General features: G+C 50.9%; 1 protein-coding gene and 1 long non-coding RNA gene across 8 annotated transcripts in view; one reads left to right on the plus strand and one right to left on the minus strand.

Annotated features, from left to right (window-relative positions):
* The first annotated feature begins 82 nt into the window (after positions 1 to 82).
* On the plus strand, positions 83 to 19,831 carry LOC124239730 (uncharacterized). Its single transcript, XR_006888679.1, has 4 exons — positions 83 to 403; positions 3,996 to 4,107; positions 13,007 to 13,687; positions 17,754 to 19,831. It is a non-coding gene; the product is annotated as an uncharacterized LOC124239730 (long non-coding RNA).
* Positions 19,832 to 19,960: 129 nt separating this feature from the next.
* The window catches only part of PRDM16 (PR/SET domain 16), a 345,259-nt gene continuing 342,060 nt past the window's right edge, over positions 19,961 to 23,159 (minus strand). For all 7 annotated transcript variants that reach the window (XM_046661923.1, XM_046661927.1, XM_046661922.1 and 4 more), the window contains one exon: positions 19,961 to 22,488. In XM_046661923.1, the coding sequence (XP_046517879.1) occupies positions 22,354 to 22,488 (135 nt within the window). In that variant the 3' untranslated portion in view covers positions 19,961 to 22,353. The remainder of the gene's footprint in view (positions 22,489 to 23,159) is intronic.

A 23,159-nucleotide genomic window follows, 5' to 3' on the forward strand; every position in this document is an offset into this window, starting at 1 on the left:
GCCTGCGTCACCGCCTCACCTGGCGGGCCGGCGCCCACGTGACCCGCGGCCCGGCGAGCTCGCGCCTCCGGAGTCCGGGCCGAGTCCGCCCGCGCCGCCCCGGGACCGCCCGCCCCGCCCGCCCCGCCCGCCCGCTCCCCGCGCCCGGCGCCGCGGGCCAGCGTTGCCCGCCAGGTGTGGGGCGAGTGTCCCCGCTGCGCTCACTGCGCCCCTGAATCTCTCCTTCCGGCCCTGCTCCGCTGCCTCCTCCTCCAGGAAGCCTTCCTGGAAGCCGACCAGGCCTGCGGGGAATCTGACGTTTGCGAGGCCTCCGGCGGGGCAGAGACGGCCCGCCCTCTGGATTCTGTGAAGAGCGAGCCGGAGAGCAGCCCGGGAGCGCGCGGAGCGCTCCGCCGCCTTCGCGGTGAGCTTGTTACCGTCGTCCCCGTGTTAGAGACGGGATGCCGAGGCCTGAAAGGAAGGCGCTTGCTAGCCAGCAGGAGGGGCTCCGAGCCTGGCCCCCAAGCCTGCCCTCTCCAGGCCTTTGCTCTTCCTCCGTCTGCTCTCCTTCTGCTGTTACCCTGGGGGGTGGGCTGAGTCCCTGCTGTGTGCTGACTGCTGTGCAGGGCATCAGAGGTACAGCCATGAGCAAAACAGACGCCGTCTCTGTCCTCATGGAGCTGGCCGCAGCGGGAGATGGACAAATGTGAAATTACAGCAGAGGAGTCACCATGAATGAAGGGGACAGCACTGTAGAGGCTATCAAGTGTGTGTAGGGGTGGAAGGGCAGAAATCAGCACCACTGCCCCTAAAAAGGGCTAGTAAGCCTGACACCTGGAGGGTGAGCAGGAGTTAGCTCTGTGAAAGGGAACAGAAGAGTGTTTCAGGCATGTCACAGCATGTGCAAAGGCCCTGAGGTGGGTGGGAGCATGGCCAGAGTGAGAGCCTGAAAGACGTGGGGATAGGAGTAGAGGGAGCAGGATGGGGTTGGGAGTGGGGAGACCAGGCACAGCCTCGCCAGCAGAGGGTGGGGAAGTCAACTCTTTTATCCTAAGAGTAGCAAAGAGCCACTCAGGGTTCAAGCAACGGGATTGGATCTGGTGGACAGACTGGCAGCTGAGAAGAGGGCTGGGTGGAGGGGCTGAAACAGACATGCCGACTCCCAGCCCAGACTGAGGAAGCTGATGTCCTGCCTCTGCTTGAATACTTTCAGGGTGGGGAGCTCACCACCTCCCAGGACAGGTTATTACACTGTCTACTGTTATCACCTTCTTTAGTCATTCTTGGTGTGACATGGAATCCAGATCGTTCGTCATCCTGGCATGTTCCCCCAAGATGCTTCAAATTGTGCCAAAATCCCCCTCAAAATATAGTCGTCAGAACAGAACCCAGTACCACGCCAGGACAAGAGGAAGGGGAGCAATCACCTCCTTTCTTCTAGATACTATACCTCTGTTAATATAGTGTTTTCCTGTGGCAGCTCGTACATGTATCCATCCCACAGTACAGAGCCCAGGGCCCTGTATACAGCAGGTGCTCAGCGAGTGCCTGGTGATCCACGGATGTGACCTGAGAACCCAGGACTCAGCCGCAGAGATGCTGGTTGTGCCAGCCCCCATTCTGACCTGCTTCCAGGTCCCTTTTTCAGGAAAGGCTTGTTGTCGAAAGTGCCACCCAGCATGGCTCCATTTGAGTGCCTGCACTGGGCTGCGTGTTTGGGCAAGCTTTCAGGCCACCGTGGTCCCTTTGCTGAGCCCCGGCCTCGGTGCAGTGGGCAGGGGCACGCCAGCCATCAGGCGCAGTCTAGCCAGGGGGTGCAGGCCCGCCCTCTCCCGGCGCCCACTCCCCAGGGCTGGCCGCTGTGCCAGCTTTAAGTCCTGTGCTGGGCAGGGAGATGCCACAGGCTTGCGGACTGGCTTGGCCTTTCCTTGGGTGTTGGGGTTTGTGGGGCCGCCTGCCCGGCGCACCTGTGGCCACCCCGTCCTGGCCCGGCATCGGCCCCCCCATCAGCCAACGTCCACCCTGTGGCAGGGGCCCGGCTGCCTGCGGGTCGGGTGGTCCACACAGATGTGCAGGTGCCACGTGGGCAGGGCTTAGGGTGGACACAGGGAGGGGCCCAACAGGCGGTCACTCCCATCTGTGTGTGTGTGTCAGGTGGGGGTCAAGGGCTGACCCCTGTGGGTGGTGGCCTGGGCCCTGCAGCCACCTGGGTGGACAGGTGGCTTCAGGGGAGCTCCCAGGGAAAGGCAGGCAGCTGCTGCCCTCCAGAGGCCATTGTGGGTACTGTATCCACAAAGTCCAGCCTGCAGGAGGGGAGCAGCCAGGGCGTTCTGGGGCACCTTGGCAGCTCCGTGGGGAGACTGAGGCCCAGGGGCTTCCCAGCTTCCACTGGATGCTTTCCTGTAAAACCCTCCGTCAGAACCCAGCTTGGTTAATCCCCACCCTGCCTGGCCCAGCCGTCCAGCGCCTATTTCGGCCCTGCCAGCACCCTGAGTCTGGCTCTGCCTGCAAACTGCGAGTCTTTGAGGGGCCATCTCTCCTTTTCCAGCTGGTTCGTTGTGTGGTTGGGAACGGGTGACCTGGAGCAAGTGGCTTGACCTCTCTGGGCTTCTGTTGTCTCAGCTGTAAACTGAGGGTTTGATGATGAAACGCGAGGGGACCCAAAGTTGGCGCTCCGGGGTCGTGGCTGGAAGGAAACAGCTCCAGAGTCATAAGTGCTGGGCGGGCATGGCGGGAAGGACCCGGGGGCCAGCCCACAGTCCTCTTCTCGCCTGCCTGCCAGCAAGAGCGAGCCTGTGGGCCTCTCTGCATCCTGGGGCCGGGACCAGGGGCACACAGGGCCGGGTCAACACAGACACAGTGTCCCTTTAGGATGGCACCAGGCCCCTCCTTACCTTCCTCGGGCCTCCAGGCTGGCTGTGACCCCGCTGGGAGCTAGACGCTCTCATCTTAGGAAAGCCCAGGAGCATCCTCTGCAGGGCCTCCAGAACTTTCAGAAGTACATTTCCATCGCGTTAAGCCCCTGGTTTGTAGTCCTTTGCTGTGGCCCCGGAAGCTGACGCAGCCCGCTCCTGGGCTCCTTCATCTTCAGAGCCCTCTGCCTATGGACCTGCTCCTCTGTTACCTGTGTTCCTCTCTTCCTGCTGGACCACCCACCCGCCGGCAGGGACGGGATGCTCTGCAGACAATGGTCGCCTGCACGCCCTCTCCCGAGGGCCTGGGCGGCTCTGTGCTGGTCTCACCGAGCTCTGCCAAGAAGAGGGCTGAGGTGCACAGCACATCTCCGGGCTCCCCAGCCACTGGGCAGATTTTCAGCCTCGAGAGTGGAAAGGCAGGGGTCTGGAAGAGTGGCTGCCTCGTGGCCGCCTGGGTCCTCTCCCTCCTTCTCCCGCACTAGTCTTGGAGGTGCCACCACCATCCCATCACTGGGCTCCCTGGCCCAGGCTGTGGTGCGAGGCTGCAGGCGGCCTTAGCTTCTCACGCCGTGGTCCCGGGCTTAGACCCTGCACACTGGCGTTCACCTTTGGAAGGTAGGACTGGCTCAGCCTTGTGCCTGGCCTGGCCTGAACTCGCTCCATGAGGGGTCTTCCCTCTAGGGTTCCCAGCAGGATGTGGACCACCCAACCCCACAGCTATCAGGATTTCCTATGAAGAAGTCCACACTCATTATCTGCAGGCGCCCCTCTCCTGCGGCTTGAGGGCATCCTCTGTTCCTGGGGGTCTCGTTTCAAGTCCTCCAAACTTTTGCTCAGCCAGTGAAGCCACAGCCCAGAGCCCTGAGGCCAGCAGCCCCTCAGGACACCTTTTGGCCTGACCATCCCAGGTGCCCAGGGCCAAAGATGTATGAGGCTGCACGGCATGCCCGTCTCCCCTGCCAGGGCTGAGTGGGCAGTGCCCGCTGCCTGCTCCCCTCCCTCCCCGGGGGCCACAGGGAATGTGTGGGGTGGAGGGAGGGGCACAACAACCCTCTTTTCTTCTCCAGCCCTGGCACTGGGCTGACCTGTCACTCACTGCAGGGTCCCACAGGCGCTCCATCCAGCCCGCGGGCAGCTGGGAGAGGTCTCCCGTTGACCTCGGATGATGTGGTGGCTGTGAGTGGGCCTGAGGACAGAGGCTCCTCTGTGCTGGGTGAGTGGTGGCCCAGGGCGGGGTGGGGCCCGCAGATGGGTGAGGGGGTGGCGTGGGGGCCGGAGTGCCGAGCAGGGCTCCCAGGGTGGCCTTGCTGAGCCGGAAGATCAGTTCAGGAGGCACATGGTCATTCCTCCTTGTACCCCAAACAGCAAAGGGTCATTCATCCTGTTAAGCTTCTCCCAAGTGCCAGACCCCGTGCATCATCTTAGTGAATTCTTACAGAAACTCCCCAAGGTGTCCATGTCATCACCCCCATTGAACTAGGAGGTGAAATTTGCTTGTCACTTGGCTAGTGAGTGGCCCAGCCAGGATGAGAACCCGGGTCTGTCGGACTCCGAAGCCCAGGCACCTTGTAATACTTGGGGACTGTTGAGATTTCCAAAGAAGTAGAGAATTTATTAAAAAATGCATGTATCTGCCTCCACTTGAGAATTTCAAACACTGCAGACCTTCTGGCTGTGACGAAGCCGCTCCCACCATAATCAACTAGAAAACTAAACAAAAACTACAGGAAGCAGCTGTTTCAAACATTGGGTGATGGGCAGCCGAGGACAGTGGCTCCTGGGAGAAAGGAGCAAATGAGGGGCACCACAGCTGCCTGGCTTTCTTCCCAGAGGCAGAACCAGGCCAAGCATGGTGCTCCCACTGAGCTGAGGGGACAGAGATGGGCTTTGGGGAGGCCGAGGGCACTGGGGACTGGCAGAGCCCTGGAGAGGAGGTGGTGATGGAGAGAAGGAGCTCCAGAAGTCCTCCTAGGCCAGCCCAAGTTCTGGCCAAATGCTGTGCTGTGTGTCTGCAGGGAGAGATCCCAGGAAGCCAGGCTGAAAACACGGACCAGGGAGCTCTGTGAGCTGAGCAGCTCCCAGTGTCCACACAGGGCCAGGAGCACTCAAATGGCAGCCACTCAGAGTGAAGAGGCCTCGTGGACACCAGGGCATTTGATGGAGACCAAAGACAGCCACGTCTTAGGTGTCGGGCTAAGCTATCCCCAGAGTGAAGGCTCTTCTACTCCTGACCTGACAGCATTGACACAGGCCTTGCAAAGACCAGGCTGGTCTCCACATAAGTTAACTGCCTGTCTGCACAAAACTCAATGTTCTTCTTTTTTTTTTTTTTTTTTGCTTGAGGAAGATTAGCCCTGAGCTAACATCTGTGCCAATCTTCCTCTACTTTGTATGTGGATTGCTGCCACAGCATGACTGATGATTGCTGTAGGTTCACACCCAGGAGCCTAACCTGTGAACCTGGGCTGCTGGAGCAGAGTGTGCCAAACTTAACCACTATACCACGGGGCCGGCCCCAAAACTCAACATTCTTAAAGAGCAGGCCAACAAAATCCAGGATCTCAACAATTAACGTCTACAACCTCTAACAGCAAATAAAACATTATTAGACATGTGACCAATAACTGGGAGAAAAAGCAGTCAATAGAAACACAACAAGAAGTGTGAGACTATAGAATTAGCAGATAAAGTGTTGAAACAACTATTACAATTATGTCCAAGGATTTAAAGGAAGCCATGATCATAATCAAAAGAGAAAGTATAATACTGAATCAAATGAAAATTCTAAAGACAAAAATATACAGTGTATAAAATAAGAAAGGACTGGATGGGATTAAGAATGAATTAGACACTAGAGAAGAAAAGATCAGTCAACTTGAAGATAGGACAAGTTATCCAAACTGAAGCACAGAGAGAAAAGACTAGAAAAAATAAGCAGAACCTTGCTGATCTGTGAGATGATATCAAGCAGTCTAACAATACGTGTAATCTGAGGCCCAAAAGGGGTGGGGGATGGGAGAAAATTTGTTTAACAAGATAATGGCTGAAAACTTTCTAAATGTGATAGAAACCTGAAGGCCGTGGATCCAAGAGCCTTAATGAACTCAAAGCAGCATGAATACAAAGAAAACCACACCAAGGCTCATCGTAATTGAATGGCTGAGACCAGAGATGGAGAGACCATCTTAAGAGAATAAGGACAAAAACAACTGCTGGCTTGTCATCACAAGCACTGCAAGCTAGGAGAGCTGGAACAACATACTCAAAATGCTGGAAGAAACCGAAACTGTCAACCAAGATGTCCATTTCTAGTGATAATATCCTTCAAAAGTGAAAGTGAAACCGGCACTAAAACAAAAGCTAAGCGCACTCTCCAGTCTTTCTGTGCAGGAGGCCTCTTTGCCTCCTGGAGCTTTGGCCTGAGGGGCAGGCTTCAGCTCTGGCACACAGCCAGCAGCTGCTCTCAAGGAGTATAGGCTGTGGATGCCATTTTAAAGCTTTCCTTCTGCCTCGATCACCCAGAAAAGAGCTTATACCCTCATTTAGACCCCTGGTTTTTGTGCCTACTGCCCAGGTCACTTGGCTCTGGTGGCTAGTGGGACTTACTCTTGTGGTCCCGTAGGACTGTATATTTGCATCCTTTTAAAAGCTGCAGCCTGAGGGTCTGGCCTCAGTCAGCCAGAATCCAGTGCTGAGACCCTCCCCTTCGGCACATGGACAGGTCTTGGTGCATCCTCATCTATGGGAGCTACTAAAAAGAGAAGAGGCAACTTGGACAAGCACAGAGGCTTGAGACACAGCCAGGGGCTGAGGCAAGGTAGAACAGAAAGTGTCCTCTCCTGCATGAGGCTACTCCTTCGAGACCGGGAGAGGTGGTCATTTCATCTTCTGTATAGAAAGGAACACAGAGAGTCAAGCAAAATGAAAAAGAGAGGAATATGTTCCAAATTAAAGAACAAGGTAAAACGTCGGAGAAAAACCTTAATGAAATGATGACAAGCGATTTACCTGATAAAGAGCTCAGGGTTATGGTCAAAAAGATGCTCACTGAACTGGGGAGGAGGTGGATGAACACAAGGAGAGCTTTGACAAAGAGATAGAAAATATAAGAAAGTACCAAACAGAAGTCACAGAGCTGAAGAATCCAATAACTGAAATGAAAACTACAACAGAAGGGTTCAACATCAGACTAGATGAAGCAGAAGAAAGGATCAGTGGACTCGAAGACAGGGCGTAGAACTCACCGAATCAGAGCGGTAAAAGGAAAAAAGAATGAAAAAATGTGAAAATAGGGACTTACGGGACAACATCAAACAGACTAACACTTGCATTATAGGGCTCCCACAAGGATAAGAGAGAGAAAGGGGCCAAAATCTTATCTGAAGAAATAATGGCTGAAAACTTCCCTAAGCTGGGGAAGGACACAGACATTCAGATCCAGGAAGGCCAGAAAGTTACAAATAAGATAAACCCAAAGAGACCACACCAACACACATTATAGTTAAGATGTCTGAAGTTAAAGACGAGGAGAGAATCTTAAAAGCAGCAAGAGAGAAACAACTCGTTAGGTACAAAGGAGTCCCCATAAGACTATCAGCAGACTTTCCAGCGGGAACTTTACAAGCCAGAAGGGAGTGTCACAAAATATTCCAAGTGCTGAAAGAAAAAATTCCGACCAAGAGTAGTCTACTTGGTAAGGTTATCATTCAGAATTGAAGGAGAGATAAAGAGTTTCCCAGACAAGCAAAAGCTAAAGGAGTTCATCACCACGAAACAAGCCTTGCAAGAAATGTCAAAGGGACTCCTTTAAGATGAAAAGAAAGGGTACTAATTAGTAACAGGAAAACATATGAAAGAATAAATATCACTGGAAAGGTAAATAGATAGTAGGAGTAATGGATTAATCACTCACACAGCTAGCATGAAGGTTAAAAGTCAAAAGTAGTAAAAATAGCTGTGACTACAACAATTAATTAAGGGATACAAAAGATAAAAAGATGTAAAATGTGACATCAGAAACATAAGACATGGGGGAAGAGGAATAATGTTGAATTTTAGAAGAGGTTAAAACTTAAGTTGTTATCAACTTAAAATAGACCATTATAAATACAGGTTGTTATATGTGAGCTTCATGGTAACCACAAAGCAAAAACCAATAATAGGTGCACAAATGATAAAGAGAAAGGAATCCAAGCATCGCAGTAAAGACAGTCATCAAACCATAAGGTAAGAAAACAAGAGAAGAAGCAAGGAACCAAGAGGAACTACAGAAACAACCAGAAAACAATAATGAAATGGCAGTAAGCACATACTATCAATAATTACTTTAAATGTAAATGGACTAAATTCTCCAATCAAAAGACATAGAGTGGCTGAATGGATAAAAGAAAATAAGACCCATCTATATACTGCCTACAAGAGACTCACTTCAGACGTAGGACACACACAAACTGAAAGTGAAGAGATGGAAAAAGATATTCCTCGCAAGTGGAAAACAAAAGAAAACTGGAGTAGCTGTACTTACGTGAGACAAAATAGACTTTAAGACAAAGACTCTAATAAGAGACAGAGATAGGCATTACATAGTGATAAAGGGGTTGATCCAACAAGAGAATATAATATTTGAAAATATTTATGCACCCAACATGGGAGCACCTAAATATATAAAGCAAATATTAACACACATAAAGGGAGGAATTGACGACAACATAATAATATTAGGGGACTCTAATTCCCCACTTAGATCAATGGATAGATCATTCAGACAGAAAATCAATAAGGAAAGAGTGGCCTTCAATAACACATTAGAATAGTTGGACTTAACAGATATTTACGGAACGTTCCACCCCAAAACTGCAGAATGCATCCTCTTCTCAAGTGCACATGGGACATTCTCTAGGATAGATCGTATGTTAGGCCATAAAACAAGTCACAATAAATTTAGGAGGATTAAAATCATATCAAGCATCTTTTCTGACCACAATGGTATGAAACTAGAAATTTACACAAAGAAAACTGGAAAATTCACTAACATGTAGAGATGAAATGACAGGCTACTAAACAACCAATGGGTCAAAGAAGAAATCAAGAGAGAAATCAAAAAATACCTGAAACAAATGAAAATAGAAATGTAACACACCAAAATTTATGATATTCAGCAAAAGCAGTTCTAAGAGGGAAATTCATAGTGATAAATACCTACATCAAGAAATAAGAAAATTCTCAAATAAACAACCTAATTCTACACCTCAAAGAGCTAGGGAAAAAACAAATGAAGCCCAAAGTTAGTAGAAGGAAATAGCAAAGATTAGAGCAGAGGTAAATGAAATAGGGACCAAAAAGACAATAGAAAAGATCAATGAAACTAAGAGCTGGGTCTTTGAAAAGATAAACAGAATTGACCAACCTTTAGCTAGACTCACTGAGAAAAAGAGATAGATGACCCAAATAAAATCAGAAATGAAAGAGGATGTTACAACTCATATCACAAAATATCACAAAAATACAAAGGATCATAAGAGACCACTATTATATGCCAAAAATTTAGAAAACCTAGAAGAAATGGATAAATACCTAGAACATACAACCTTCCAAGACAAAATTGTGATGAAACAGAAAATCTGAACAGATCAATTACTAGTAAGGAGATTGAACTGGTAATCAAAAACCTCCCAACAAATAAAAGTCTAGGACCAGACAGCTTCACTGGTGAATTCTACCAAACACTCAAAGAATTAACACCAACCCTTCTCAAACTCTTCCAAAAAACAGAAGAGGAAGGAACTCTTCCAAACTCATTTTACAAGCCCAAGATTACCCTGATACCAAAACCAGACAAGGATGCCACAAGAAAAGACAATTACAGGCCAATATCCCTGATGGACATACATGCAAAAATCCTCAAAAAAAAAAAAATTAGCAAACCGAATTCCACAACACGTTAAAAGGATCCTACATCATGATCAAATGGGATTTATACCAGGGATGCAGGGATGGTTCAACATCCGCAAATCAATCAATGTGATCCACCACATTAACAAAACGAAGGATGAAAAACATAGGATCATCTCACTAGCTGCAGAGAAAGCATTTGACATCCATTTATGATAAATTCAACATCCATTTATGATAAAAACTCTCAACAAAGCGGGTATAGAGGGAATGTACCCCAATGTAATAAGCACCATCTATGGCAAGCCCACAGCTAACATCATATTCAAAGGTGAAAAGCTGCCAGCTGTCCTCTAAGATCAGGAACAAGACGAGGGTGCCCACTCTTTCCACTTTTTTTAACATAGTGCTGGAAGTCCTAGCCAGAGCAATTAGGCAAGAAAAAGAAATTCAAGGTCTCCAAATTGGGAAGGAAAAAGTAAAACTGTCAGTATTTGCAGATGACATGATATTATATACGGAAAGCCCCAAAGACTTATCCAAAACCCGTTAGAACCATGAAGTCAGTAAAGTTTCAGGATACAGAATCAACATACAAAAATCTGTTGTGTTTCTACACACTAATAATGAACTATCAGAAAGACAAATTAGGAAAACAATCCCATTTACAATTGCATCAAATAAAATATCTAGAAATAAATTTAACTAAGGAAGTGGAGGATTTGTATATTGAAAACCATAAGAAATTAATGAAAGAAATTGAAGAAGACACAAAAAATGGAAAGATAGTTTATGCTCATGGACTAGAAGAATTAATATTGTTAAAATGTCCATACTACCCAAAGCAATCTACAGATTCAATGCAATCTCTATCAAAACTCATAGAAATAGAACAAAAAATCCTAAAATTTGTATGAAATCACAAAAGTGCCCAAATAGCCAAAGCAATCTTGAGAAAGAAGAACAAAGCTGGAGGCATCATGCTCCCTGATTTCAAACTATATTACAAAGCTATAATACTTAAAACAGTATGGTATTGGCATAAAAATAGACACATAGATCAATGGAATACAATATAGAGCCCAGATATGAACTCAGGCATATATGGTCAATTAATTTATGACAGAGGAACCAAGAATATACAATAGGGAAAAGAGAGTCTCTTCAATAAACGGTGTTAGGAAAACTGGACAGCCAAAGGCAAAAGAATGAACGTGGACCACTATCTTACTCTATGCACAAAGATTAACTCAGAACAGATTAAAGCCTGGAACGTAAGACCTGAAACTGCAAAACTGCTGGAAGAAAACATAGCTGGTAAACTCTTTGACATCAGTCTTGGCAATAATTTTTTGAATGTAACATGAAAAGCAACAATAAACAAGTGTGACTTCATCAAACTGAAAAGCTTCTGCCACAGTGGAGGGAGCCAGCAACAACGGGAAAAGACAACCTGTGAGGGAGAAAATATTTGCAAATCCTATCTGATAAGGGGCAAATATCCAAAATACATCAAGAACATACAACTCAATAGCAAAAACCCAACAATCTAATTAAAAAATGGGCAGAAGATCTAAATAGACATTTTCCAAAGACATACAGTTGGCCAACAGGTACATGAAAAGATGCTCAACATTGCTGATCATCAGGGAATGCAAATCAAACCACAGTGAGATGTCACATCACCCTTGTTAGAATGGCTGTTATCAAAAAGACTGGAAATGAGTTGGCGAGGATATGGAGAAGAAGGGAAACCTTGTGCACCATTGGTAGGAATGTAAAATGATACGGCTGCTGTGGAAGACAGTATGGAGGTCCCTCAAAAAATTAAAAATAGAATTACAATACAATCCAGCTATTCCACTTCTGGGTATTTATCCAAAGAACACGAAAACACTAATTCAAAAAGCTATCTGTACCCCCACATTCATTGAGCATTATTCACAATGGCCAAGACATGGAAACAACCTAAGGGTCCATCGACGGCTGAGCGGATAAAGAAGATGTGGTGTACACACACACACACACACACACAATGGAATATTATTCAGCCATAAAAAGAATGAAACTTTGCCATTTTTGACAACATGGATGGACCTTGAAAGCATTCATTATGCTAAGTGAAATAAGTCAAACAGAGAAAGATAAATACTGTATGATTTCACATAGATGTGGAATTTAAAAATATATATAAATAATAAATACATTAAAATATACAAATATAAAGAAATATAAACATATATATATATATAAACTAAGCTTGTAAATACAGAGAACAGTTTGGTGGTTCCTAGAGATGGGGGTGGGAGGTGGGAGAAATGGGTGAACTGTTTTTGTTTTTTTAGTTTAAATATATTGGAAAAAAATCCCAAAGCTGAGGGCCAGCCCTGGTGACCTAGTGGTTAAGTTTGGTGGGCTCTGCTTCAGTAGCCCAAGTATGGTTCCTGGGCGTGGGCCTACACCACATCTCTGTCAGTAGCCATGCGGTGGCAGTGGCTCACATCAAAAAAAAAAAAAAAAAGAAGAAGATGGGTAACAAATGTTAGCTCAGGGCAAATCTTCCTCAGCAAAAAATAAATGAATAAATAAAAGACGAAAGCTGAGAGAATTCATTGCCAGCAGACTTGCACTACAAAAAATGTTAAAGGAAATTTTTGGAGCTAAAAGAAAATGATAAGAGATGGAAATCCAGGTCTGTGCAAGGAATAGAGGCCCCTGGAAATTGTAAATATGTGGATAAAGATAAGAGAAATTCTCCATGTTTTAAAAGAATTCTTTTAAAAGATAATGGACAATTTAAAGCAAAAATAATGACAGCGCATTATGGAGTTTATAACATATGTCGAAGTAAAATATAACAACGCAAAAGAGAGGAGGAGAGAATAGAAAAGTACTGTTTTGAAGTTTGTATAATTATATAAAGTGGTTTAATGTCCCTTAGAGATAGACACTGATAAAGATTCAGCATGTGACCCTATGGGACAGTCACGAAAATCTCGGCGATGTGGGGATGGAAGGGACCTCCCTGTCCTGATGAGGGGTGTCTACAGCTGACCTCATCCCTAATGGCGAGGAGCTGACGACTTTCTCCTTCAGCTCGGGACAGGGCGAGGATGTCCCCTCCTCGTGGGTCCTAGACGTGCGACGAGAAAAGAAAAAGCAAGCAATGGCAGACATTCTGGAAGGAAGAAGTCAAACTTTTTTCTCTCTCTCTTTGGCAGACAACCTGGCCGTGCCTGGAAATGATCCTAAAGTGTCTGCGAATTGTTGCAGACGAGACAGAGCCCCTCATCCAGCCTCTCCCTACCCCCGGCCCCAGGCGCCCACTGACCTGCTCCCCATCCCTCCACTGCTGCCCTTTGCAGAAGGCTGTGTGTGGAGTCGGGAGTTCACAGCCCTCCGCCGGGTGCGTGGAGCTCTAGCCCGCGTGTGGTGGTGCGCATCAGCGGTGGTTCCTTTACTGATGAGTAGGATTCCTTCCTATGGAGGCTCCACAGTTTGTTTTCAGAGACTGAATATGCAGACAATGGCCAGACCATACACAAGAATAGAACTCTGACCCCTGAGCCCTCATCTGTGGGAACCAGCTCAGGAAGCCAAATACTAACAGTAACAGTAACAGTAACAGTAATGGTAACAGTAATGGTAACAGTAACAGTTGGCCCAGAGCGGCTGGGATTTGATCCATTGCAGCAGCTTCCCTGACTTTTGTCCCCGCTTCCAACCAAGGACCAGCCAGAGAAAGCCAAGTGTGCCCCCAGCCAGTCATGCGGGATGCCCACTTCCAGTCAGTGCCCCCAGCTCCCCAGGCCCACGGCCCCATCAGGACACACCCGGAACCTTCCTCTTCCACCATGAAGCTCCCGGTTCTCCTCTGCCTGCCTTCGGGTCTCTGCCCAAATGTAAGTGATGGTGGCCAACTCGCTTCTACGTGGTGCTCTGAGCACGTGCCCTGGCCAGCTCTCTTTCCGGTGCTCTGCCTTTGTTTCCAGTTTCCACGCTCAGTCACCAGTGGACGGATATTCGGGTTCTTTCCAGTTTGGGGCTATTATGAATGGAGCCGTGGTCAACGTGGGCGTACAGGTCTTTGTGTGGACGTGGGGTTTCAGCTCCCTGCATGGCAGAACTGGCTGCTCTGTAGCGGCTCGAAGGCTACCCAGAACCTCCTGCTGGCCTGGGGGCTCAGGAGTCCGGGGTCCACAAGCTGCATCCCAGGACAGCAGAGCCAACTGCCTCCCTTGGGGTTTTGGGTGGCCCCCAGCCCCTTTGTGGGGCCTCAGCTGGTGTCGGGCTTCCACTTCTTGTACCCTTGGCATTCCGTCCTCTCCTGCCTTGGGACTCGGGGCGCGAACCCCGCTTCCCTCCCTGAGTTGGGGGCAGCTGTGTGGGAGACGTCGCCCGGCCGTGGTGAGGATGGGTGCGCTGTCCTTCAGAGACTGCAATCCGGGCGCATAGTTGGCGGCCACCTCACACCCTGGAATCCCCCTGAACAAACTTACTGTGCTGGACACCTCTCTCTGGTCCCTCTATTCCCACGAAAGCCACCCTGGGTCTGACCATTTTGCCCCAAATTAGAACACATCTCAATTTGGAGAGACTTTTGCTGCCACGAGTAATAGGTTAACGATTCTCAAAATAGCTTCCTCGTGAGTAGCCGACAGGCTCACTTGGCCCAAAATGAATCTGAAGGGGAATCAAAAGCATGTCTTTTCCCAGAAAACAGATTCCTCATTGACGCATTTTTCTCCTGTTGATTTTTTCCCCCGTTTCCAAAATGGAGCTTTTTTCCACAGTCCTTTATGCAAGGAGCCAGGCTGCAGAGACAAAGTCGGCTTGTCAGCAGTATTCTGTTCGTCTCTGTTCCCTTTTCCGCGGGCCCCTGACAATAGCGCTATTATCAGACAGCTCTCTGAGTCCACGGATTTTCCTCTCCCCTCCGGGGCTAATGAGGAGAAAGGTTGCCAGGCTGAACAAAGATGGGGGCATTGTCACTTGACTGGAGCCCCAACACTGCAAGCTGGGGAAGGGCCATTATGGGGCACGTTGGAGACTGTCATTCGATCGCTGTGAATGACTTTTGGAAGGATGGCCATTCCTCAGTTCTGTGGTTCACATCATTTGTCCTCCGAGAGCGGAAATACATTTCCCGGAGAGAAGCCTTTCAAGCTGCCTCTGTGCCCGGAGCTCCTGGGGCTGACCCTACCCCTGACCATCAGGCTTAAGATCTCACTGTCACCTGTCAGCTGTCAGGGAGGGAAGAAACCTTGAAATATTGGAACGCCCACCTCGACCAATCCCGCACAGGGACATGCACTTCACTTGATGGTGTCAGGAAAATAAAAAGGCTCAGCCCCCCGGATTTGGGTCCTGGGATCTTGTTCCAAGATCAACTTCTGTTTCTTCCCTTTGGCGGCCGGCGGGGGCTGCTGTTTAAGGGACCCCAGGCCTCGCCCCACCCCATGACTTCCAGCTGAGCGTGTTCAGGCCCCTTTGGAGACACTGGAGTTCCCAGAATCCATGTTAAGTGATGGCTCTTATAGCAAACCATTCATTCATTCATTCCTTCATTCATGCAGCCCACCTTTGATGGAAAGTGTTTCAAGCCAGGCTTTGGAGACTGAGAGTTACCTCAGGGCCCTCTCCGTCTTCTCAGCCCCTAAATCCCATGAGTGTGATAGCTTCTGACTCAATGAGTGGAGGCGCAGGGCCTCTATTTGTCCTTGGGGTCTGAGATTGTGGTCTGTGGGGGGGACTCTGGACCCCACACACTTCTAAAGCTGCTGGGAGAAGGGGATTGCCGCCTGATTTCTCTGTTTGACGCTGTGGTCTTGTTTTCTTCCTGCCATACAAAGAAAGCAGGAAAGGTGAAGGGACCTTCAGGCCCCACAGGGCAGTGAGATGTCCCCGCGTGGGAAGACACTGCTCCTTCCACATCAGGGGAGGGCCATGCGCCATCGTGGCCTGGGCAGGGTTGTTGTGTCAGACAGACACCCCGTTCAATCTCTTTGGGTGTGGGTGGTGCGCCGCCCACCCCAGCTCTGTGTTCTGGCGACAGGGCAGCCACCTTGGAGGACCCGGGGCTGGTTGAGAGTCCTGGGAACTTGGGCATTGTCTCCTGTGGTGTGGGTGGCTGAGAATGGGTGGCATGAAGTGGGGCAAGGAGCTTCAGGGAGGGTGGGGAGACCAGGGGTCGTGGGGGGTCAGGCAGGTAAGATGTTACCTGTGGGCGTGGTCAAGTGCATCAGGTCTGGATAACGAGGTCTGGATAATGAGCAGGTGTCAGGCAACATAAATGCCACCTGAACGCAGAAGACCCATTTGCAGAAGGTGGAGAGCCAGCCGCCAGTGTCGAACGTATGGTAGGCTGCTGGTGCAGGTGACCCACCACCACCTGGAAACTCCCAGTCAAGCGTTTTCCAGGCATGACACCTCCAGGCCTGGCAGCCTCCGGGTGTGTCCACCCCCAGGCATGGCATGCCCCTGAACATGCCCTGTGTTTGAGGAGCTGGGGGGGGGTCATGGTGGCATAGCACCAGAGGCCTGGGGGTCTGCCAGCAGGAGGAGGGAGGAGCCCAGGAGAAGTTCAGAGACCCTGGGTGGGGAGGGGGCTATTTGTAAGTGGCAGGCAAGGCTGGCCCAGAGGCTACAGGCCTAGGGGACACCTGGGTGACACTGGTTAACCTCCGTGTCAGCAGAAAGTGGAGAGGAGGCCCTCGTGGGCAAGAAGGTTTGGGGAGGTCCCTGTGGGCGGCCCACATGGCCTGATTCGAGGCGCAGCACTCGTCTTTGTCATTTAACCATTCAAGGCCACTTGGTTGAAGCAGAATCAGGACGGGGGGCCGAGCCCTCAGCTGGAGCAGGTGGGCCCCAAGAAAGAATGCCTGGGTCTTGGGGGGAGGGGTGCCCTGGGGAAGCTGGGTCTGCTTTCCCTGCAGCCCCAGGCATTTGCTCAACCCCTGGCCATTTGGCCATCTGGACATCACCTCTGGGACTCGGGCCCTGGCTGGGGGCAGTGTGAGGAGGGTGGCAGTGCTGCCATGCAGGGCTGGCCGGTGGGGAGGTCCACCCTAGGAAGGGGTGGGATTCGGACTGGTCTTACAGGATGGGCTCCTCCACTACCTCCAGGAGGGCATGCTGGGCTTCAAGAGGCCTAGGGCACGAGTTCAAGGGAGGAGGCCCTGGGGGTGGGTACACCTGGAGGCAGGCACATGTGGAGGGTGCCACGTCTGGAGGACATACCTGGAGGCCACTGTGCCAGGGAGTGGACACACCTGGAAGCTGCCACACCTTGAGGGGGGCGCACCTGGAGGGGGCACACCTGGAGGGGGATGTGCCTGAAGGAGGTCACTCTTGGGGGCTGCTGCAACTGGAAGAAGACACACCTGGAGGCCACCACACCTAGAGGCCACACCTGGAAGACATCATGTCTGGGGGTGGACACACCTGGAGGCTGCCATACCTGGAGGCCACTGCTGTGACTGAGGGGCCATCTAGGGTAGCTGGTGCCGTCCCTGAGCTTGTCCTTTTCTGGAAAATGGCAATAGCACGGGACAGCCCTGGGGTGCTGTTGGGAGGATGGCTTCGCTTGCACCAGGGCCTGTCACCCAGGACTCTCAGTCTAGACAGGTGAGCCTCGCCACTGGCCACGCCCCGCCTCTGAGGCCCTTCTCCCAGCCCCAAGCCTCGGTTCTTCAGTGAAGCTCACGGGCACGGAGGCTTAGAAAAGCACACAGATTTATTGCATATCAATCTCATGTATAAATTCATTGTAGCATCGGAAAGATTACATTTGGTATACACTCCTATTCTACAGCTTAACCTCAAATCAGCTTCTCCTAGGCTTTATCTTAAAGAAATTTCTCTACACAAGTACATTTGTCTTTTTCACAAGCATCAAATGAAATCTGCAGAATCGCTCTGAACGGCTTCCGAGCCTTTACGCCTTTTTGTCTCATTCTTCTCCCACAGCAATTTCCATCGTAATTAAGAATTGCGTCTCCTTTGCGTTGGCAGTTCAGGACTCCAGTCTTGAGGACGTGGACCCTAACCACACAGTCAGTAAGTGCATCTACGGAATTTTCCTTTTCATAAAAATTTCACAAACAGACACGATAATGACTGCTAAACACGAGTCATGCACAGTTTACTGATAACAGAAGCAATTTACAATCAGGGGACATGGCACACACGTCAGCCTCCTTCCTGATGGTTTCTTTAAACGTTATATGAAAACCAGACATTTACTCTTCATTTCTTCTTCAACACTCTACAGTTTCAAAAGAAAAAAACAAAAAACAAACTAAACCAAATCTGAAATGTAACAACGGCCAGAGGATGGCGCGGCTGCACAGGTCGGGGTGCCTGCACGCGTATATACCTGTGTGTGCTTTCAGCGACGTGTTCTGACATGGGGCTCAGCTTCCCTCGTCTTGAAGAGAACAGTGACGATGCAAAACGCACGGAGAGAAACCTCTAGAATTACTTTGTTCACAAGTGAATTGCACATTTGGAAATTCAAGCTGCCTTTTCATTATATTTTCTTTCATTTTTTTTTCCAAAAGTGGTAATTTGAATCAGTGACAGAAAAGAATAAAACAAAAAAACTGGAATGGAGGAGAAAAGGAACGCTCCTTGGAATATCACAAGAATGTCTTAGTCACAGTATCGCTCATTGCTACAGAGACACAGTTTCATGGCTTTGATACCCGGCTGACCTCCACTGACCAGGAGCAGCTGTGTCCTCACGTCCCCAGCCGGGAGGGGAGCGAGGTGCCGGGCTCCCCGTCTGTCCCCGGGCAGCAGTGCAGGGGCGCGCTCTCCCGGCCTGGCGCTGCCCCTCGCCCCTCCCCCAGGACAGCACAGTGAATACAGCTCAGTAGATTTCAGTCATGTGGGTGGGGAGAAGGGGGACGGGGGCAGGGGGGTCCACAATCCAGTGCTTCGAGGCTTCGAGGCTAACACGGGTGATATGTATTCGGGCGAGTGCTTTGCGAATGCTCACTGAGGAAGCAGCTAGGACAGAGCAGGCCAAGGGTCCTCAGAGTTTCCAGGGCCAAGCTCTGGGGCCACAGAGGGGCTGGGCCAGTCATGGTCTGGACTGACCAGCTGCACTCTTGGCCTTGTACAAGAGGGCCACGTGGGCTGGGTGGTCTCTCAGGTCGATCCACACCCCAGGGTCCCAGGCAGGCTGCAGGAATGCGAGTCCCCGTGTTCCCATTGGGGAGCTCTGAGTCCCACTCATGAAAGGTCTGGCTGGCCAAAGGATCAGCACCCCTGTGTGTCCTACCCGATCGTCCTGGGAATGAGAGCACAGTAGGGGAGGGCCACTGGAGACTGGGGGCTGAGGGTGGCAGAGGGAAGAGCCAGGGGGCCTCCTTCTGAATTTCCATTTGGGGCTGAGTGTCAATGGTCCAAAAAAGGGAGGCAGTTAAGGCTGGACTGAAGGACCCTGGCCCTGGGCAAAGCTGGCCCAGTAGGACCTGGGTTTACAGCCTCGACCCTAGCCACGTGCCCATGGACACGGTGGTCAGCCAGCCAGCTGCCCTGTTGCATCCGTGCTCCGAGGCTGGGATCTCGGAATTCTCATGCCCATCCCAGGCTCCTTGGCCCCCAGGGGGTCTCTGAGCACGTGGTGGCATCTGCATCAAGGATGCTGGACCTGTGTGAGCTGGGAGCTGCCCCCCAGGTGCTGGAGCCCGGGGCAGAGAGGAAGCAGGGAGGGCAGCTTGCTGTGGTCTGGGGCAATGACAAGCTTTGAGGCCAAGTTTCATGGATGCACCAGGCACAGGAAATAAGTGCTCTCTTTGTCAGGGGGTCCAAGGGCAGACCCCCCTCCCCCAGACTTGGCAAGAGCTCCGGCCCGCGGGGCTGAACATTCAGGAGAAATTGGGCTTGCTCTAGTCATTTTCTGGGGGACAAAAATATAGGACTAAAATGTGCAACTGAGGCTCATAGGGGACGAGGGGAAAAGAAGGAATGAGAAGAGAGAACGCTTGGGAAGACTGGCCGAAAACGACGGGACGTGGCAGTCAACAGAGAAATCCAGGATGGACAGGAAGGGCAGCCCCTTTTCTGCTCTGCAACGGCCGAGAACGGACACTTAGGTTTCCACCAGTCCAAACTTCCTGTTTTAGACCGAGAGAGTCATATCGCAAAAAAAAGCACACACCTTAATCTTTAGCAGAAGAAATCATATAATTTGGGTTTACAGAAACGGGGTGTTTGTATCTGAGGTTGACTTTTCAAAGGGATCCCATTTAGACGGAAGGGAAATTGGAAGTCCTTACACCACACCTGGCGGCTCCAGCCGAGGGAGGAGGTGTGAGTGGCTGTGTTTGCAAATGCTCCTCGATGGGCCACACCAGCTCTTCCTCATGCAGCTTCTCCCTGGCTGCCCCAGAGGGACGACTTTCCTGCCTCCACACGTGTGTAAGCGGCCTCGGCACAGGCACAGGGCGGTTCTCAGTCTTGCTACTACCTCGTGTGGGTTTGAGAAAGAGGTGAAGCCCTTTCGCTGGGATCCGCAGGTTTGTGGTGCCCTCGGGGACCTCCCCACGCAGGTCTCCAGTGGGAGGCTGGACCTCCCAGCGCCTTCGCACATGACTGTCTTTGGCCTGGAGCGGCCAGGCTGTGCGTCTGGGGCACCCGCCTGCTAGGCCACCTACCGCCGCCCTGGGCGAACGCCGAGACGTCCACCACGAGACCCGATCCACACGATGTGGTGGCACCGCCACTGTCTGTACTTAAACTTACACTCTTCCTTTTAAGGGCAACTTGGGCGATTTTTTTCTCTTCTTGTTGGGACGCTGTTATTCTTCTTTTTTTTTTTCCAAACAATACAAGAAATAAATAGAACACCTGTCTTAAATGCAACTGAAACTCAAATTTAACAAAAACACATGATTGTCTGGAAAACGGGCAGCAGTGACAGCAGGATTCGTTGGGGGGGGACGCGGGGGTATTTGGCACATTAAAAATCGCCCCACTCCCTGGTTATCGATCACACAACACACAACCTTATTACACGGTTTTGGTCCTTCACTAGATACTTATATTAACATTATTTCTTCACAATAAGAATGTCTAACGCCAAAAATACTGTTAAGGAGGAAATAAAATAAGAAAAGAAATGAATTAGAAAAAATTACAAGTTATATACAGATTAAGGTAAATTCCATCAGGGAAAACATTATTATTTGAAATTGGCCCCTACGGGAATAATTTAAGCCCACCCGATGGAGAAGCAGACCCGTCCGAAGAGGCGCCGACCGTGGGTCGGGCTGTCTTCGCTCTTTGCGGCAGCTCGGTCAGCCTGGACGCCCTTCTGTGCTGGAGCCGGGTCCTGCCCGCCAAGGACCTGCGCGAAGAGTGGAAGCGGCAGCTGTGTCCTGGATCCGGGGTCTCCGACGCACTAGAGCTTGGCGGCCAGGAGCAGGGGAACCGTGGCGTGCCCCCGATGGCAGCCACAGGGGTGCCTGCTTCTTTCCTTTTGGCCATCTGACTGGGGTGAGTGAGGGTGGGGGCTGGAGATCCTCCGGACGTGGCCAGCAGGCCTTGCCTTCCGAACAGTGGGGTGGCCGAGGCACAGACCATGGGGGCAGGAGCATCAGGTGCCTGGCCCACCTCTGCACTGGGGACCAGAGCCACCGTTCCGACCTTCCCCATACAATTGGGGGGACTTGGTGGGGGCCACGAATCACACGTCACACAATGACAGGCACATCTCCCAGTCCCAGCCTTGGGCCAGCCCAGGACACCATATGTTAGAATTCCTCTGCACAGTCTGAAACTGCCCACAGGAGCGGACCCCATGCCCCTCGGTTCTGCCTCGGAGGCACCCGGAATCACCTTGGCTTTACAAATACGGGCAGGGATAGAAAATTTCTCCATTATTTACAGAACAAAGAGCACACCCAAACACAGCGCCGGCTCTCAGGCACGCTTGGGTTTGCAAATAAGCTGAGATTTCAAAGCAATGCAAAATTACTTTTAAAAAACAATTTGCAAGTCATTTGTTGATTTTTTAAAAAATACTGTCTATTTTTTAAAACCACATGCTTAAATAGACTCTGTTGTCAATAAGATTACCAAAAAGGTTATTCTCGTAATTTTCATTATAAAAACCGTTTGGGCCATCTCCCCCTTGAGAGCACTGTGTCTGTCCATTCCAAGATGCTGCACGGTGCCCAGAGTGGCCCACCGGCTTCAGTTTGGGATTAGAATCCCACCCTCGCCCACTGGGTGGTTCCGCGAGGCAGCCCTGGAGCCGTGCTGTTCCCAAACGCTGTTCTCAAGACCAAGTCTTAGAGACGGTGAAACTCAGTGACCAATTCAGGGACTTCCCGGCTCTGAGTTTTCATTGGAAAAGTCAGAATTGAACCATGGGGGGGGGGTGGGGACAGACACTGAGGAGTGGTCAAAAGCAGGTGACAAGGGGGTCTCCCTGGCCCAGGCGTGCCGGCTCCCTGAGGCTCTCGCCTCCATCTTCCGAAGCTGGGATTTCTGTTGGGATGTGGGGGGCCCTGCGGTCGCCTCGCTTGGACTCTGACCCCAGCCCCTCCTGGGCTGGTCAGAGGTGGTTGATGGGGTTAAAGGCTCCGGACTCCGGTGTGGCTCCCGAGATGTTCAACCAAGCTTCCAGAGGGCTCTGGGAGGAGGTATGGAGAGGAGCATCCTCCGAAAGGGACAGCATCATTGCATACGCCTAGGGGGGGAGAGAACACACACACACAGGACAAGCAGGTGAGCCGTGTAGGTTGGGGTCCTGCAGATCCAGGCTGGCTCCGTCCTTGCCCCCTCCTGGTCTCCCACTGCCCTCTGGCCAGACTCAGCCTTGCCCAGATCCAGGTGGGGTGGGAGAGTGAAGATGCCCCCCCGGCCTGGAAGAGGAAGATGTGAGTGGAGAGCAGGGAGGGAGGAGGGCACCTGCTGGCACCAGTGCAGAGGGGCGCCAGCATGCCATGGCCCCAGCCAGGGGCCTCTGTGCACAGGGGGCTCCCTCGGCTTCTTTGGGGTGCTTCACCCCGCCGCAGTCACCTTCCCATCTCCCCTCCCCCACTTTTCTCTGCCTGGTGATCAGCAGAAATTTATGGGCAAGTGTGTACTTTGGGAGGGCCCTGGGAATTGCTGGTAGTTATTGGTAAGACCCCCGTCAACAAAAGTGGGTCCCTGACTGGTGGGGCAGGGGCCCGGCTGCACCGGAGAGCCTGGGGGACTCCTCTCTAGACAGCTGCGGTGACAGCACAGAGCTGCTTCGGGGAAAAGGACGTGCAGCATTTCTGAGCCACATGCAGATGTGTTTCCTAGCCCAGAGCGTGGCTTCGACAGTCCACAGGACATCTTTCTGCAGCAAGCCATAGGGCACGAGGTGACAGA

The sequence above is a fragment of the Equus quagga genome, chromosome 5 (genome assembly GCF_021613505.1).
Source record: "Equus quagga isolate Etosha38 chromosome 5, UCLA_HA_Equagga_1.0, whole genome shotgun sequence".
Lineage (NCBI taxonomy): Eukaryota > Metazoa > Chordata > Mammalia > Perissodactyla > Equidae > Equus > Equus quagga.